This window comes from Solea solea, chromosome 7, assembly GCF_958295425.1.
Source record: "Solea solea chromosome 7, fSolSol10.1, whole genome shotgun sequence".
NCBI lineage: Eukaryota > Metazoa > Chordata > Actinopteri > Pleuronectiformes > Soleidae > Solea > Solea solea.
In genome coordinates this window covers 4677925-4697355 of record NC_081140.1, presented here as the reverse complement: position 1 = coordinate 4697355, position 19431 = coordinate 4677925, and the positions used below count along the sequence as shown (strand labels likewise).

Sequence of the window (19431 nt, the reverse complement as noted above, 5' to 3'; positions counted from 1 at the left end):
ATTAGCATGAAATGACATTTTCCACAAACCGACGCTCTGTAAGACTTAGAAACTGAAGATGAAATAATTATACTTGCTGCTTTTAATTACCCCCAGAATGAGCCGTTTATGTTTATATCAGGAGCTGTGCCATCCATTTGTTTACATGCACCTTCCACAAGAGGCTTTTATTTTATGACACCCTTTAATCTCACCACAAGACAATCTTATGTGACACTTTGTAAACTGTGTACTCCCCACACCAAAGTCCATAGAGACTGTTTTGTGAATTGATATCACACACACAAGAGTTGCTGAACAACTGCTGCTGTCTATCAGTCAGATCAGGTGTGTTATTTTATGACGTTTTGCTTTTCTTTATGGCGTTGGGTGTGGGAGGATAAGCAGTTTCCAAACGTCAGTTTCCGGTTGGAAAAGACCAGATCAAACAGCATTCATTAAAGCAGGCTTTGATTGTGTGAACTTTTTGTTGAGTGGCTAGAATTAGATTTCATTTTCAGTGAGAGCAAACGTCCATGTCTCAAGCTGTCACGCAACACTGAACATGTGTCAGTATATCATACAGTCACACTTCACTGTGCCTTTAATGTTATAATAATTGTGAATAAGTCACTTAAGGTCTGTTAAAAAAAGGCCCCCTGAGAAAAACCAGAAGAGTAAAGTAAATACTGATACTGCTCTGTACAGAAGAAATAACTGGTTCTTTTAGACATTGGGTATGAAGAGTGAGCTACTGTATGAGTCTTTGCTCTCCTCCTCTCCATCTTCTTTCTGATCCTCCAGAAGTTTGTCCAGTAGGTTTGGTGATCCCGGCTCTATCCCAGCATCTTCATCCAGTTCTGAACGCTGTGGCAGGTCAAGGATGTGAGGATGAAGGTCTGGACCATGAGGCTCCAGCTGAGGGATCATGGTGGTCAACGACATGGACAAAGGCATCTGCATCAGAGGGGGGGTGGACAGGGCTGCTGCAGTGCCGGGAGCGAACTGGACCCCCGCGGTGGGCACAGTAGATATGGTGGTAAGAGGCTGCGCCCAAGGGAGATAGGTCAACCCTGAGTCTTGGAGCTCCATCTGAGGGAGGGAGGCAGGTGCTGGGGCCACTGGTATGGTCTGGACAGATCAGAATGAAGCAAAAACAACCTCTCAATCAAATCATAATTTTTCAATGAATACAGGCTCTCTCTGTCTCTTTTAAGCCAATAGAATAACACTGTGAAAGTGGGGACAGATATAAATACAAATGTCATCGTAAAGCCATGTTTAGGCCCACTGTGCACGCACACAGATGAGCTGCTAAGATGAAAAACAGTTCCCAGCTGCTGTTTTACTTCATTTCACTACATGGAAAATGTTGCATTTATTCATTGTGTTCAAAAAGTGCTTGAATGTAACATTTTTGGAAAGTTGTTTTTTGTGCCATGTCAACATTTCTGAAATGACATCAACTATTTGAGGCAAAACTAGATTGGTGCTGGTGTGGAACAATAGTAACGGGGACCAAGGCAAGGAGTGAGTGACTCTAGGATTGGATTGTTGTAGGTTTAACACTGGTGCACGCTGCTGGTGCCAGCCAAAGACAGCATTCAGCACATACACACATATAAAAATTTGGATCTGAATCTGATCAACTGAAAAGAAAACACAGCCCTCAGAAACTCCCACTGGTTAGACTGGACTAAGCCAACGATTTTACAGCCAATTTACTGAAAGAACCACTGCAAATAACATGACACTGAACAATTTTGCAGAAGGGCAGGTGCTTCAAAAAGTACTTGGGAAAGAACTCCATGAGCCAAATCTCCAGCCCTCACAGCAGTAGAAGAATAAAAAGACATTTTCCTTTGAGAAAAGCCAGTGTCGGTGCTGCTTTATGAAACTGTCCTCCAGTACATATAGGTCGTATGCAGGAATTACAACCTATGTCTACGTTTTCAAAACCAGTGCCCAAAACGACCCATAGTTACGTTTCAGGGGTTGAAAAAACGACCTATAGTTACGTTTCAGGGGTTGGAAAAACGACCAATAGTTACGTTTCAGGGGTTGGAAAAACGACCCATGGTTACGTTTCAGGGGTTGGAAAAATGACCCATGGTTACGTTTCAGGGGTTGGAAAAATGACCTATAGTTACGTTTCAGGGGTTGGAAAAATGACCCATAGTTACGTTTCAGGGGTTGGAAAAACGACCCATGGTTACGTTTCAGGGGTTGGAAAAACGACCCATGGTTACGTTTCAGGGGTTGGAAAAATGACCCATAGTTACGTTTCAGGGGTTGGAAAAATGACCATAGTTACGTTTCAGGGGTTGGAAAAACGACCCATGGTTACGTTTCAGGGGTTGGAAAAAACGACCCATAGTTACGTTTCAGGGGTTGGAAAAATGACCCATAGTTACGTTTCAGGGGTTGGAAAAAACGACCCATAGTTAGGTTTCAGGGGTTGGAAAAATGACCCATAGTTGCGTTTCAGTTGGAGGACAGGTTATGCTTTATAATTGAAGGGAAAACCCCAATAGGTTGAGTGTAACGGCTCCTGTCAGATCACATCGCTCAACATGTTCCACCAATCACATCCACTAAAGCTCAGATGTGTTAGTGTGGAAAAGCTAAAGATGGCAGGCTATATTATGAGATGATTGTCTGTAGTGGAACTGGGGATTTTATTGCCCTTTCTCTGCCATTTTTCCGTGACTTTATTCAGCAGCATACACTTAGCTTGTTGTTAAGATTTGAGTCATACACTGTGCGACTGTCAGCAGGGAGTGTTTAAACCCGTTTTAAATGTTTTTTTGACCATTGGGAACATGTTTAATATGCATTCACTCCCGGGTCATATAATGAGGGTATTTATCAGCTTCAGCTCCAATCAGTATTGGTGGGAAGACAAATGCCTGCATCATATCTAGTGCAACACTATGTCATGCATTTATCTTTTGCCCATAAGCATAGACATGTATGCTTGATACAGCATTCCTTTTTTCCCCCCTTGGATCAATCAAAAGATTGATTAAAACAGAAATCAAAGTATAAGATATGAAATAGCAATCACTGTGATATTCGCTGAGCACCATGATGATGGTGTAAATTATGATAATTGCCCCCTTTGTCAGCAGGTTAAAACTAACCATGGTATACCTGGGTTAATTTTAGTGTGAGCTAATCATTTACAGTTCAAGACAGTTCAAGCTTTGCAAGAAATCTTAACGTAATGTACAGAGTTCAACAAAAAAGATAAAACATGTTCCCAAAACAAAGGTAGCGTGAGGTTAGGATGTCTGAAGATGGGCGGTGATTACAGTATATCAAATGATGTTTTACTCATCCCACACCTTATCTGTGTGGTTATGTATACGCAGTATTTACACTTGTACATATGATCACTTGTACATATGATCATATGATCTCCTCAGTGTGGGTTTGACAGGCGGTGTTTAAAACTGGAAACAGTGAAAACAGCAGCTGTAGTTTGTATAGTTTCGGTTAACGATGAAAGAAAGATGTTCACAACATTATGAGCCGCTCTGACAAAGAATCTGTTGACACATAAAACTATTCCACGTTAAAAAAATGTCTGCTGTTAAAAAACATAAAATGCAAACATGTATTCTTTTGTTGCACTTAACTACAGGCCAAGCGATTGTAGTGCAGTATATAGTCTAAGGCTATTCTATTAATTGATTATGAATGGATTACTAAATTAATCGTCAACTACATGGTTACTACAAATTTCAGATTTTTCAGCTTTTTAAATGTGAATATTTCCTGCTTCCGGTTGAGGTGCAGAGTGGGGATGGAATAGTCTTTTATACATAATATGTCAGAGAGTCACCAACAGTATTGGAAGTTGTAATCGCTGTCATAAGCTTTGCTGTGATGTCATGCAGCCTGGTTCAGATAGAGTTTGACTGATCCAGACCAGCTGAGCAACTGCGATCAGTGGTTTCTGTGCTGTTCTAACAAAAACCTGCAATTCTGCTGAAGACAGTTTAGAAATTCAGTTAGATTTTGTCAGCACGGTATGTTGGGTTGCCGGTTTAAAGGGCTGCGGTGCCCCTGAGCAAGCTACACAACCCCCCCATTGCTCCGCAGGTGCAGATGTGTGCTGCCCACTGTTCCTGCACCTAAACTGTGTGTTCACTCCAGGTATGTAATCAGGGTGGGTTTGAATGTAGAAGTTAGTATCACTGATAGATGTGCAGTCTCAATACAGTTAATCTAGCTTCAGGCAAGATTTTTAAACATCCAGGTACATATTTCCCTCTTTGGCAAGAAAAGGCTTTTTTTTACTGCTCAGTTCACCTTTCAGTCAAATGATGATGGAGGGGTTCAATTATGTTGTTGACAAAATTAAATTAAATTGTATAATTGCATAGGGTACTTTTACTGAGAGGTGATGAGTACCACAGTTGAAACATTCCAGAGACTCTGACCGTTGAAGATAAATCATCTAAAAGGACACAAAATACGACCGTGTCGACACAAGACAATTCTGCAGGTGCAGGACAGGAGAGGAAAGAGTTTGGGACACTTTTCTTCTGCATTTCTGTCATCCAGCAAATTAGTAAGTGTCATCTAATGGGAATCTAGCACGGTGGAATTAAGAGTTACAGTTGCCAAGGAGACTAAACTCAAAAGGAACAGTAAATGGCCATAGGTGTCCCAGAAATGACATTTCTTTACAACTTAACTGCAACAACAAATACATTTTCCTGGTTTATGTTTTGTATAAATACGATAAGTAGCTATACTATGTGTATTTGTATAAAATTCAAACGACTTCCTATTTGACAAATCCCCAGTGTGTTGATATGTGAAACATATCAGGAATTTGTTTTCCCCAACGCAGCTGATCTTTCTAGTGAGTTTAGCATATTTATACATTTATAGTGGCTATGTAAGAAATGTATTGTATTAAGTGATGATTAAGTGTTTAGTCCACTCAAGTCAATGACGTATTTTTAACTGAAATACTGGCTTCACTAATAACAATGGTACAGCCAGTTTATTTAAAATGTATCTTTTCATATTGCCATATTATTCGTATTGCCCATTTAAAGTTTAAAGAAATACAGGGGTTTCGTTTCTTACCGACAAAGAATAGAGCAACCTGCTTCTTCTTGCTTCTAACAACAACCATAGAAAAAAGATAAAACGGATGAATTCTTTGGAGATTCAAGTGTACGTGGAAGTGTCTGTAATGTGTTTTCTGTTAAATGGCCATTAGGGGCTCCACAATTGTTGGTGCTTTTCCATTACACAGTTCTAGCACTACTCGACTCTACTCGGTTTGGTATCATGCACACATTTGTTCACAGTCACTGAACTGAAATACAGCTAAACAGGTTGTGATTCGGCTCATGATTGTCAGCAGTGCTGTCACTTTTTAGTATCACTTGGAACCTCACCAGAGCAAAAACACTGGCTACTAACCCTAATGGAAAAGCCAAAAAAAACAAAAACACATCAGGATTTACCCTGATGTGTTTGTCATGTTGGAACTGAGAACTCCAGATAATGCTTGCAGTCATTGTCTGTTCACTGTGTGGAGAACATGTCTGTAAGGAGTCTCTGCTACACTTTCCTGTCATCCAATAAAATAACACCTCTTTATTGTTTACACCAAGTACATTTACAACAAAACTCATGAATATGCTGCTGCAGTTAATCTGTATAGAAACGTCTATGTGAGTGGGTTGTTCAGTGTTTCTTTTTATACCTACTACTACTAATAATAATAATAATGCTGCACAACTGGATTCCATCCACTCCTCCAGTTCTTAAGTATAAACATATATGAAACAACGCTAACTATCTGTGTATGGTTAGTATTGTCGGCATTTGCCAGTCGAGGAGATCTTAATCATTGTTATTTAGTCTTTGTTTGAGTAAAGTAAAAATGTGCGAGTGAGGGTGCAGTAGAAACCAGAAGAATGTGCAGTACATTCTCAAACATCACTTGCAGGTAAGTGTCTCAAGAATTTGATCTTTCAATCGAGAAAATTGCAATACAAATCGTACCAGCACCCAAATATTGTGATACAAAGGAATTATGACAAAAGCATGTTGCACAAGGCTTAATACTCACCCCGAAGTTGGTGAGCAGTGGTGTGTGTGTGTAGGTCAGCATGGTGTAGCTGGGGCACAGAGTCTGCATGTACAAGTCAGCAGTGAGGCTGGTGGCTGGGTAGGCCAGAGTCTGGGCCGAGGGTTCTTGCTGGCAGTATTCATGTGACGACCACGTTGTCATGGCAGCACCGGTGGCCGTGGATGGAGTTTTCCATCCCGTGCACTGCTGCGGTCCATCTTCAGCTGCAGCTGGCAGCTCAGCTGTGGTGCTGCCGGCAGCACCGGAGCCAAAGATGGCTGGAGTTCAAAGAGAAGCCGAGTCATTGCAAACACCCACAGGGGCACACACACACGCTTCACTTACAGGGGTTCGGCTCAGGTACATGTACTGCATGTGTTCACTCCAGGTTATCAGTGATACATTTACCTTGTGCGGATGTGGACTGGTTGTTGCGTTGAACCTCGTCCTGAAAAAGACAAAAGATGATGCACAGTGTGTATGTCAACGACGCTTGGAGAGCCATAATCACGTGTTACCAAACGACAACATGTTGACATATAAATATGCAGTATTTACACTTGTACTGATCAAGTCCAGGTGGGAGCAGCCGCTGAGTTGACATCATGCATGTACATGCTGTGTTTGTGTGAATGTACATTCATCTTTATCACAGAGATTGTAACAACTATAAGGATGTTGGTACTATTTGTTTAGACTGGTAGCTGGATTTAAGTGAGATCCAGGATTAAGATACAGACTACATATATAGTAATGAATGGACGTAGTCCTGCAGTTACAGGTAACAGGTAACAAAAGTACACCTGCAACCAGGCACCTATTGGATTTCTCTTCTCTCTTTAATATTGTAAAGGTTTCTGCCTTATTATGTACAGTGACTAGTATTGTTCTGTTTTGGCGCTAGCTGTCAGGCCTATGTGGTGTCATACTTTATCATCTATTTTCTACTAAATTGGAACATAGTTTACAAAATTGACGTCATGTTTCTATTGAAGAAGAAGTGAACTAGCAACTGAGACCGTTATTTCTTCAGAATAATGTTTAGTGACATTACAAATCAAGTGAGAAGTATAAGAACTAGTTTTTCTAGGTTGAAAAGTAGCTTTTTTCAAGCATCAACTAAGCAAAGTAAGCAAAGTATTGACGTTTCATTTAATTTAATTTAACTTAAAAGCCTTGTCAAAGTAGTCTTCATCTGTCAATCCTAAACAATGTAATGTAAAATCTGCAATTTCTTTTTACTGTTAACTTATATTAATATTTGCCTGACCTTGTGTGATATTTTGTCATTTGTATTCACTTGCATAGTTTCATGCATGGCCCCTGCCTCTGTCTGACAATATAACACGGACAGAACATGTATACCTTGATTTAACGCTCCAGATTCCTCAACTTTATGTGAAGGTGAAAAAGAGGTGGAGCTTGTTGAATCACATAAATAACTTTATTCACTTTATTTGACTGCAAGTTTCAATTTTATTTTAACACTGCGTCCGTGGTCAGCAGAGTATTTACCTGCTAAGGAAGCTAAGCTCTTAATTTTTGCAAGTTGATTTTAACCAATTTTTATTGTTCTTTTATTGAGAGACTTTTAACCTTTTCATTTTATTTGGGCTAACTTTTAAGTATAAAAACAGTCTGGGAAGGAAGACCACCTCCATTGTCAGCCAACCCCAGCACATGGCCGTAGCCTTCAGGTCGCACTAGCATTTTAAACCTAGACATGCATTATTGATCATTTTATTGATATTTTACTATTGATCACTGCTACCATACTTAATCTGTGCTACTGATGGTTAATGAAGACTGGGTTAGGTCTGAATGTGATGCAGTGAGCTGCAAAGCAATCGCCCCTCGGGGATCAATAGAGTTGTCTGAATCTGAAGCTGAATACAAGAATACAATCCCCAAATCCCCAATGCTTTGAATGTTCTGTTTTGGTCTTTTAACGCTTTCATGGATTTGTCTGACATCTTGTATGTCAGCAGTTGCATTCAGGTCTTTAAGCTTCATGACTCGGCGCAGTCACCCTCTCTCTTTGTGGATGTTGCCCACCCAGAAGTTCACCATGCATAACCACATGGGTCTAATCTCTTCCTAGAAAGACGTATGCAAAGATCGACATATGGAAAGTACTACTCTGCATTGTCACTGTAAGGAGGAGTTAATATTAGACTGTGAAGTTCAGGGTAGTGCAGCATCCACAGTTACAGTGTCAGAGATAATGACAGAGGAAGCAGAGGCAGTGAGAGCACTGACAGCTTGTGTCAGTGTTTGGGTGGAGCTTGACACGAGCAGCAGTGAAAGACTGCTGATTATGCTGCCAGCACTCAGCCGACATGTGCACACATGAGCTGTCAGGTGCCTGAGAGACTGTGCCGGTATGAGAGCTGGTTAGTTTTACATCTCTGAGGGCTTTACTTCCACATTATGCTAAAGGCAGGCAACTGCCCCCCCATAAATTGCTTTAATGGCATCCGGACTAATTGTTAAAAAATGAGGACATTTTGACTTGTCCAAACTGATTTTTTGTTACTTGTAGCTGCGCTGAATGCTAAATCTGTTACTTAGGTTCATTTTAGTGGAAGGCTTGAAAACAAACACAGTTCAAAATTTAACAAGTATCTAAAAGGGATACTTTGGTAGAAGGTGAAGTCCCCTTTGACAATATTGCTTGAGTAAAAGTATGTGGCATATTTATTGTACTCAGAAGTAAAAGTATTACCTTGACCTTGTTCAACTAAACGTCAAACTAAACTTCAAGAAAATTCAATTTAAACTATAGCAATCCTCTCATAGTACTGTCAGCCTCCCTGTGAGTTATATGGACAAACTACACCTTCAGCTGACATGAGGGCAGTTTATGAGCTGACATCATCAAGGTGTTTTTCAGAAGAAGATGAGGCAGGTAGACAAGGGGTCAGCTTCAAGGGAAGCTTGTAAACATTGGGAAGGAATTCAGCCAATCCATTAGATCTGCTGAACAGTCCATCTTGTGCTTGAGAAGAAGCCCTCCATGATAGGAACAGTAATGTGACATGTGGGGGCACACGGGGCATGACTAACTACGCCACTAACTCTTCTTCTTCTTCTGATTTTATTTGGTAGTAATGAGTAACAAATATAGTTGTGGAAAATGTATTGGAGTAAAGATAATATAAAGAAATATATTTTTTATATAAAGAAAAATAATAAACAAAGAAAAGTGCAGATATGTGAATTTTGCACTTAAGTACAGTAACAAAGTATTTGTACTTATGTTACATTAAAACACTGCAGCAGATATTTGTGGGGGGCGGGGGACGTAGTTATATAACAGTTATAGAACAATGAAGTAAAAACATAACAATACAAACTTCAGTGTCCCGAGAGTCTATCTAAGAGCAATGTAAAATGTCAAATACTGTATATTCTTAACACGCCACTTAAAAGGTTCACTGAGTAAAAGTGTTCACCTTTATCTTCCATTAAACAGCCTTTTATGACTGAAAACTGTAGTTTATAAGCTGCTCTCTCTCCCACACCAAGGTCAATGGAAGAAAACCAAACATTTAACTTGCAGGGACACAGGAGCTCCTGGTTTATAAGGAAATAATACATATGAGCCCAATAATATAGACAGGGATGGGCAGCATTTCTGTATTTCTAATTATTTTCGAAATGTTTGTATTTTTTTGAGATGATGAAAGTGTCTTCATATTTTATATTTTTATATTTTCATATATATTTATATATTTTATATCAAAATACTGTAAAAAATACTTTCTTTGAAACATGGTGATGACTTCATATGAATACAAAAATGCAAGGTGATTGGGACTGTACAGATTGTACCTGCATTATTTAGATTAGATTAGATTAGATTAGATCAGACTTTATTGATCCCACACTGGGGAAATTCACATGTTGCAATAGTTAAAGGACAGATAATATAAATCAACCCAGTCAAATAAAATAGAATGAACAAAAAAAATAGAGCCAAAATTGTAGTGCAAGACAAAATGTAGAATAAATGTAGATATTTTAATTTGACTGTCCATGTTAAGGATAAGACAGGAAGTTGATTTGAGTGACTTAATGTAGCTGGTTCATTTCAATAATGCATTTATATTGTTTTCAAGTTCTTGTTCAGAGTAACAGCTGTTCTTTATAGAAGCGAGGTTATTTAGGTTGTTTATGTTGGCTGCTAACTTACAATATATGATTCTTGGAGCTTTTCACTTTTGGGTCACTTTTGGGTACAGATAATAAAGTATCTAATCTTATCTAACTCCTATGTCCTGTGATGTAAAATCACTATAATCAAAGTGGATTCAGAAGAATCCACTTTGTGTGAGGGTGTAGAACATGTTTTTGTTCATGTATGTGTTAAGAAAACGAACCAGCAGGTCTAGATTTGGTCCTCATAAGTAGCCTGAGACACTTATAAACCCAACACCCACTGTGGTGAGGACAGTGCTGCGTGAGTGTGTTGACATTTCAACATGGCAGATTTACAAACCAAAGCTTTGCTGAACTAATAATCTATTGTTCATTATGACAGCACGCTGCTCTTTCTTAAAGCTCTGCAATCAGTGAAAGTGGCACACCCTCTGATTTAAGGGGGGTTTACATGCATTAAAGGGCCAGTTTAGTTTTGCATAGCTCCCAACATACAGCAATTTGTTTCGACTATACTCACTGGGACTATTTGTTCATCAGAAAGGTGACGATTGTTTAAAATGCATGGGTTACATTAACATGAGTGAAAGAAACCACAACTACATTTGAGTGAGCTCGGTTTTTAGATCAAGGGGGAGATAGATAGATGATATTAGTGTTACTATGGCAGCAGGTAATGATGCCATACAACAATCACAAATCACTTAAGACGAAAATAACTGCAGTTGTTTGCACAAACACGTCTTGATTCGTTTTAAGTGTTGACTCATAAAATGGTCTTCTTTTAAAACCATAGATTGAAGAAGAAAGTGCAATGCAATGCAGAAGTGTCTGAAAACTGTATTCTCTTGAATGACCCATGGGGGGCAACTCTACAGGTTAAGAACAGTTTGTACGTGAATCTATGAGAAATTCCAGCCTATAGTCTCTCATGATCTCATTATGTCAGTAAACATTGTCCTGAATAGCTCTCAGTTCCCATTTAAAGTCAAAAAGACAATAAATAAATAAAGTAGGATTTTCTCTTCGGAGTCGTTCACATGTTGTGCCTAAACAATGCCAGTCACATCTGTAATTATAAGCAACCACAAACTGAGACATGCAGCGTCGACTATAGCCTCATGGAACAAATGAATGAATTCATTAAACAAAGAGAAATAATCAAAACAAACATGTTTAACGACACATACTTATACCGGGACATGAAACACAAAGAATAAAACAAATTTAAATAGGTAATTGTACATTTTAGACAGTTTCTTTAAGCCAGAGTTGTCAAACTGGCGGGTGGGGGTCCACCACTTAATATGTTATAATGAAAATATTCACCACAACTGCCTCTTCCTTTAAATATTGACAGAATATAATACTACTAATACTTGTTTGGTGTTTTTATGTTTAATTATGGTTGTCCACATTATTATTTACTTAATTGTATATTTGTTTATTTGTTTTTGATTATTAGAAAAAATGTTTTTATTGTGAAGTACACATATTTCCAAATCAAAACTGGCACTTTTATTTTGAAAGTCTGTAAAATTTCCTCATAATCTTGATTGATATCTTGGTGGAATATTGTGTGCACAACCCCCCCCCCCCACACACACACACACACACACACACACACGTTTTTTTCTCTGGACTGGCCAACACTTGACTCAACTCGCCGCTCACTGGCCCTCAGGTCATTATTTGAGTTTGACACCCCTGCTTTAAGCCGTATGTCCCTAAATGTAAAAAATGTTATGCATCTTATGGATGGTTATGTGCGGCACTCTCATTTCTGTAGCTAAACATGACGCTGCAGGCAGTTAGCTTGGCATGCAGAGTAGAAACAGTGAGCTTGGCTCCGTGCAAGGGTAAAAAGCTACTGTCTGCAGGCATTTTTCATTTTTTTATTTATTACAGATTAGGATTTCTTTCTATAAGCCATTTAAAGTTTAAGTGTAAAGAAAAAGCCATTCATGGAGGGTTAAGTGCTGCAGCTCTTTGTATTTCTTGGCTAAGCACAGTGGATTCCTAGAATGTCTTGTGATTGCTTCATAGTGACAGCAAACACTTAAAGTGAGGCATTTTAGATTTTCAGCATATGAAGGACGCGTATTTTTGTATTCTTGGAAAGTAAAGACCACGAGGACACTCCAAGCTCAGCGGTTGATAGCTAGTAACTACTGCACACACAGTCCTCTGTCACGTTTCAGGTTTTTCTCTCTTATAGCAGGGAGTATATGAGGCGACGAGGTGCATGTGTGTGTGTGTGTGTCATGTCCATCTTCTACTGCAGTGGAAGATCTACTAAATAGCATGTGAGAGGGAGCTCTGGCACGACTGCAAGTTATTTTGCATAAAGGGCTGTGTGCCCAGCCCTGGAGCCATGGAGGGGATGGTTGTAACTGTCATGGAAAAACACCTGGATTATGTAAGGACAAAATCTCCCCCTGGCTCTGGCTCCTCTCCCCATGCAGACCCCTTTTCTTTCAGCTCAGAACGTTCCTTCTGTGAAAACTGACCTCTCTCTCACACACACACACACACACAACAGTCTTGCTTAATGCAGTTTCAGCTCATCCGTCATTACGTCTGTGAACTAAAGCATGCGTTCTTTTGATGTCTGCAGTGGGAGATCAGTGAATCAGCTCGTAGTTATGACTGTTCAGATGAGTGAAGCATGACGGCCTGTGGAACGCCACGAAGGGAGCGTTATTGGAAATGGGACAGGACGAAGAACACAGCTGAAAATGTTGCTTATTTCAATACAAACAGTGTTCACAGCCTATCGATCAAAACGATACAAAAATGAATGATGAATAATGAGTAACTGGAGACGTGTTTCAGGACCTAGAATCATTTGTGAAGAGTAAACGTCAGAAAAAAACGGTGATGACTTCTATTTGATTGTAATCTTGTCTTGACTGGACAAATATGGCCGTCATGTCGACATATGACATCTGTGTGAGTAACAGTCACTACAACATATAACAGGATGTGCAAAGACCAAACACAAAAAGACCAGACCAAATCAGAAATACAGACTTGTTGACAAAATCAGTCAAATATGATGCAGGTAATGAGACGAAACTGTTTACTTTGACAGCTCTAATAAATCCTGCGCTGCTTATTTGTTTATTGTAGGGGCGATACGGTTTTATGGTTTCGAGTTTCTGAGATAAAGAGTTTTCTCTAGAAAAGGGAGGATTCTGACGCCTCTTCACTGTTTGCAGTTTTAGTCACTGAATTCATGTGTGTACTTCTGTTGCAGTGTGATCTTTGCAAATCTATACTAGTAATACTGTAAGTGTGGGACTATCATCCTGATGACAGTACCCATGATTTACGATATTGCAATACAAATTGTACAAAAATGCATTCAAAATCTTCTAAACATGTGTCTGAAATAAACTAAAATCGCTTTACCTTTAATTTTGAAATGAGTGTGTGTAAGAATTAGTGACATCTATGCTAAGACAGTATCAAACTGAGGATTCCTATGTTCACCTCTGCCTAGGAAGGATGCTGTTCTTCTTTGTTTATGTTGTAAGAGTCTGCTTCAAAATGTGAAAAGCAAGGCTCTAAGCTAAAACCTAATCATTCCCATTCTAAGACACTTATACAAACATAATTATGAGTCGTAATAAACCCTCCTAAATTTAGCACAATGGACCTTCAAGGTGTAAAACACAAATCTTAATTAAGATCATTATAAGTCATGAGGTCCTGGGATAATTGGAAAGCCACTATCCACTATCATCTAATTGTGATTGGCTTTTGTCACAATGCACAATATAATCCTGTCGTTCCAGTCCTACGCTGCAGTTAACTTTACTTCATAAAGGCAATATTATCATTTTAAGGATATCAAATTTAAGACATTTAAATGTTCTTCTTCTTCTTGTGGCTTCACCCTTTAGCGGTTGCCACTCTCTGCATTTAAGAGATTAAGATTAAGATTAAGATTTTTGTAATTTCGTTTTTCAAACACAAAGCCTGCACAAAGCACCATCGTAATCATTTGACCTCACCAAAGAAGGTGCTGTTTTGGTGCTGTGCAGCTCCAGGCTCCTCTTCCTCCTCAGCAGCTCTTTAACTGGGTCTCTGACCCTGACACCTTGATAAGGCCTGGACCTGGCCAGAGTAGATGGTGGAGCTGCAAGAAAAGAAACAGAGATGAATATACGGCTGTTATTTGCTGTCCTTAGGCAATCTCTGGAGTCGGCTCATGGAGTTTATGAGACCTTTGTCAAGGAAATGAAAGGAATGATGGCTGGAAAATTCAGCATGGGAAATTGTAGTCCACCTGCTGATGAAGATAATAATAACGATAAAACTACATTAAAAAAAAGATCACAGAAGTGATCCAAGTCTTTATTTCTGTGCTTTATTACTTTTTGTCTGTGTTTACGCAACCAGGAGCAATTTGGGTTTAATTGTCTTGCAGAGGAGGGTCAGAGGTTGAACGTCAGGGTTGAACTCTGACCTTCTGGTCTGAAGACAACCTGGCCTCCCAGGTACTAAAGAAGAAGAAGAATGTCATACCATATAGGGTGGGCAAATGGAGCTTAAGCTATTTACAATAAACCTGAATACTTACAGAATACTAGCACTCAGTTAGTGTGGTTCTTAGTTTATTTTGTTAGTTTGTATTTTTTGTTAAAAAAAAAATCATCTAAAACCCCCCAAATAGATATACTTTATATTTTTATTATTATTTATTTTTTTAAATGCAGTTTTTACACACACATTTCATAATTAATGTCAATTCACAACATACATGATCTCAAAGCACTTCACAGAATCATGGACAAAAGCCCAACAGCTAATGACCAAACACTTAATAAAGCTTAATAAAAAAAACACTACGATCTTGAATATGACAAAGTGCAAATCATCATATAGCTTTAGTAAAGACATTGGCACTGTATGTAAAACAGATTGTATATCAACAGATTGTGGTTAGGGTTAGCACATGTGCGTCACGTCTAATGTAACAAAACGTTTAAAGGTCCTGTGTGTGACATGTAGGAGGGATTAATGGCAGAAATGGAATATTCTATCCAAACTGTGGGATTATATAAGTGTAAAATCCCTTTCTGCAGCCTTAGAAAGAGCATACATCAGACAAGGGTCATACTTTAGGGAGGACATCATGATTCTACTGCAGCCAAAAGTGACAGACCAGGACAAGCGTGCGTTGTAATATTAATCATATGTTAATAGTTTGATTTGAATTGTGATATGTGAAATATGGACATATGAAGGACAAACCTGTCTTTGACACTGTGCCTGTGTTCTGCAGAATGGAAACAAATGATCCTTGGTCTAACTCTGTGATGAGCCTAATCACTGACAGAGAATCTTAAACAGAGCCTTTACCAATCCTAATTCCTGACTTGTAATTTAATGGATTGTATATACGGTCTGTCCCTCTGTCAGACAAGTGTTCTGGACAAAGGTATCATTAATAAAGTCAAAGAAATGATCATATGCAGTGAATATGTATGTCTGTCCCCCGTTGAAAAGGTTAGACATTTTAAAAATGTAGGTATCTATACAGATCAAGTCCACAGAAAACACAGATTTTGTTCTGAAGAAGGTGATGGAGCAGTTTTACACCTTAGAAGTAGAAACAGATTGGTTAAGACAGCACGTAAAATCATAGGGAAAGCACAGCTGCTCCAAAAAAACGAAATTAAATCCAGTCATGATTGTTAAATCTAAATTGGACACTGTAAATTTAGCCTCATGTGGTGGATAAAGCTGAGTGAGTTAGAGGACGAGTGACTGAGTGATTGTTACATCAGTAAAAACATGCTTATGTAACACGAGTGTATCACAGATGAAACGATTTCTGAAAGCTGAGAAGTGTCAAGTCAAAGGTCAACATGTGGTTATTACGGTCATTTCACTCGTGCTTTTGCAGGAAGCCGGCAAATCAGCGTCTTTGTCACCACAGAGGAGAGAGTTGGAAAAACACCTGAACATAGTTTCCTTTTTTTGGCCTGGTTTAGGACAAAGACGCAAACAAATGTTATTTTAAATTTGTTTTATACTGCTCAAATTTAACACGCATAATCTGGTGTTTTGTTTTTTCAATAAAACTTTATGTTTTTATTCATTTTAAATTGTTAATACACTATTTTAACATGCAGTAAATTGTGAATAACTGCCAGATATTGAAAGTTAATCTGGAAAAATGGGCAAAAGCACTTACTCACAGGTGTGTGGTTAATATAAGCACCTTTTACACACACATGCATAACCACATTTTTATACAACTACTGTTTATATGACAGTGGGCCATGGCATGTGTGTGGTTTCCTCCCACAGTCCAAAAACATTAACTGAAGGTTAACTGGTTAACTGAACACTCTGTGAATGCTTGTTCGTCTCTATGTTTTTCCTGCGATGGACTGGTGACCCGTCCAGGGTGGGGTACAAGGACCACCTCATGTGGAGAATGAAGCAGTAGACCATGAATGAATTAATGAATATATAACAGTTTTATACGGAGCACTGGACATGACATGGTCAAAAAAATTGTGCCACAAAATAAGTATAACGTGCGCACGTTATACTTATTTTGTGGCTACAAAGTATAGGTATAATGTGCGCACAAAATACTAATGAATATCATCGTTCCTGGACAGTTTGGTAAGCAAATGGAGCGCACCTCCTCTAAGGTCAAAGGTAGAGGCAGTAGAGTGGCTAAAGCTACATGATGGACAGAGATAGCGTGATCGTTTTATTTTAGGCTGGGAATGAGCTACAAAGATATTCTGAAAAGCCTGTCATTGCAAGGAACCATTATTACAGAGAGGCATTTAAACAGAATATTGAGAGGCTGGTTTCTTTACCGGCGCAGGTACGACAATAACAACACAGCACCGCTCGATTTGCTTACCCAGGTGTCCAGGAATGATAATATTATTAATTAGTATTTCGTGCGCACAATATACCTACTTCTGCGGATGTTATAGCTATTTCGTGGGCACAATTTATTTTATTTTTTTACCATGTCATGTCCGGGGCTCCGTAGTTATAACTTCATAACTACGTCTTCTTGTTTTGATTGGGAGAACCGTGGAGGTAGAAATGACAAACTATAAGTCTAATGCTAACTAAGTGTGTCAGCACCAACACAGCTTCCCTAGTGTTTGTCAGTATGACCTGGTTGAAGATCAACACAGATTTAAAAAGATGTTCATCCATTGAACTGTACACCCTACAAGTCCCATTCACTCTCACTACCCAACCATACTAACTAACTAACTAACTACCACTGTGAATGAATGCTTGTGAAAACGTCACCCATACACTGGCATGAAACTATGTTCCGATTGTATGTTACCAGCTGTCAATCACACTGGTGTCCACTCATATTGGTTGTCTTATCGTCTATTTTCGTCTGAATGGGAAGATCATTTACAAAATTGACCTCTTGTACTGTTGAAGAAGTCCTGAAACTTCCAATTGACCAGCGACTCTTCTGGAAAATGTTAATCTTTCCATAGGCTTCCATTCAAACTGATTTTGTCATGCAACCAGTTAACAAACGATGCAGGGTGTGGCTCTTATCATCACAAGTGTATTTATATCAGCAAGAACTGTGTTAAAGTGAGGTCCGGGCAGTGGTAAGATGATTTTTGAATTAAAACTGAAGTTGTTGTTTTTCGTTCTCAGTTTTCGTCACACATGAGCAGAGACAGAGACAAATAACACGCTGCACCACGAGAAGGACACAAAAGAGGAAGCGTCACAGCTGTGCAGTCGCCCACCATTTTGCATATCAAGATTACAGGCCAATAGCAGTGAGAGGCCAACTTCCAAATTACCATCTTCCTCTTTCCAAAAAGTGTCTGACAAAGCAGCTTCACTGCTAATCCTGATACTGATTACACCGGGAAAAGTAATCATTCATTTTTATTTCCTTCTGTTAGAAATTAAAAAAAAGAAAAAAAATGATATCCAATAGTGGCAGAAACGTTCATTTGACCAAATATAAATAAAAAGACATTTACAGTATGAATCAGTTATAATTGGCCAAAACTTCAGCTGAGTCAAAATTGTTTCTTTATTTTTTTATTTGTATTTAAATGATTGGCAAAATAATAACAATAATAATAATATTAATAATTATAATAAGGATAACAATTCAATTCAAGCTTCTCAAAGGTTAAATATATTCCAGGGCTGTTATTCTGATATTTTGTCTCCACTTCTTCAAAATATAACTAATAAAACTTCCCCAACAACAATAACGACAAAGTTTTAGAGCAAAACATTCAACCCACTTTTAACGATTCACACTGAAATCAAAATGCACTTCCTATATCTGAACAATCTGCATGAAAGTGGCAAGATGTTACACAATTTATCTCATGTAAATTCGTTGGTACTTACTTTTCTCCCAGTGCATACTGTGTATCCTGTTAATACGTATTGGACGCTCAAACTGAAGAAAATCAAAGTGGCACGATGACTGCTGGGCTTTATAACAGAGTGTAGCTGACGAACAATCCCCATGGGATGTCACAGTTTCATAAACCACAAATCTCCCCAATGCATCGAGTTTCACTGTTAGTGCTAAGTACGTGGAATCACAAGTTCAAGAGTCAAGAGACACAAAATCAAACGGTACAGACCAAGACGACATAGATCACAGAGGGAAATGGCATTGGTTACATTCACATACATAACAAGTGAACACAGGACAATCAGTGACAGTATTTGGGACGCAAACCTCAATCACATTTAACCAAACTCAACAACTCAAAGTGGGAATATTTATAATTAAAAATAGTTATTTCATCCTCAATTTGAAGCAACTTTATCACATATCAGTGTTTGCTAACCCATAACAGTATGAGGGAAACAATCAACCTCCTTCTGTGATCTCCCAGCAATGGTTGGATATGACGGCTACAGACAATTTTCATGATCAGAACCATCCTCTAATCTCTTGGATTGGCCACAAATCCCAGATCACATTCACATTGAAGAAGATGAGCTCACACAACTTATTGATTACCAAAAATTGTAATTGGCAATTCATGTAATAATTACTCAAAAGAACAGCGCTACTTCACTAGTAAGAGTGTATCTTACCTGACCTCTACAGCCGCCTCCCCATTTCACATCTCTGACCAAACAGTCTGCGGTCAAGTTGCATTGTGGGTAATGAAGGTGCCACG

The 19431-nt window shown here is 38.8% G+C and overlaps 1 protein-coding gene across 1 annotated transcript; it reads right to left on the bottom strand.

The window, feature by feature from the left end:
* Window positions 1–419: 419 nt before the first annotated feature.
* Window positions 420–18671, bottom strand: LOC131462748 (POU domain class 2-associating factor 1). The gene is made up of 5 exons (XM_058634250.1): window positions 18641–18671; window positions 14263–14387; window positions 6491–6530; window positions 6083–6360; window positions 420–1110 (listed from the first exon to the last, which is right to left on the bottom strand). Exons 1-5 carry the CDS (start codon window positions 18654–18656, stop codon window positions 706–708), a joined length of 864 nt encoding a protein of 287 aa, XP_058490233.1. The 5' UTR covers window positions 18657–18671; the 3' UTR covers window positions 420–705.
* Between the last annotated feature and the right edge of the window lie 760 nt (window positions 18672–19431).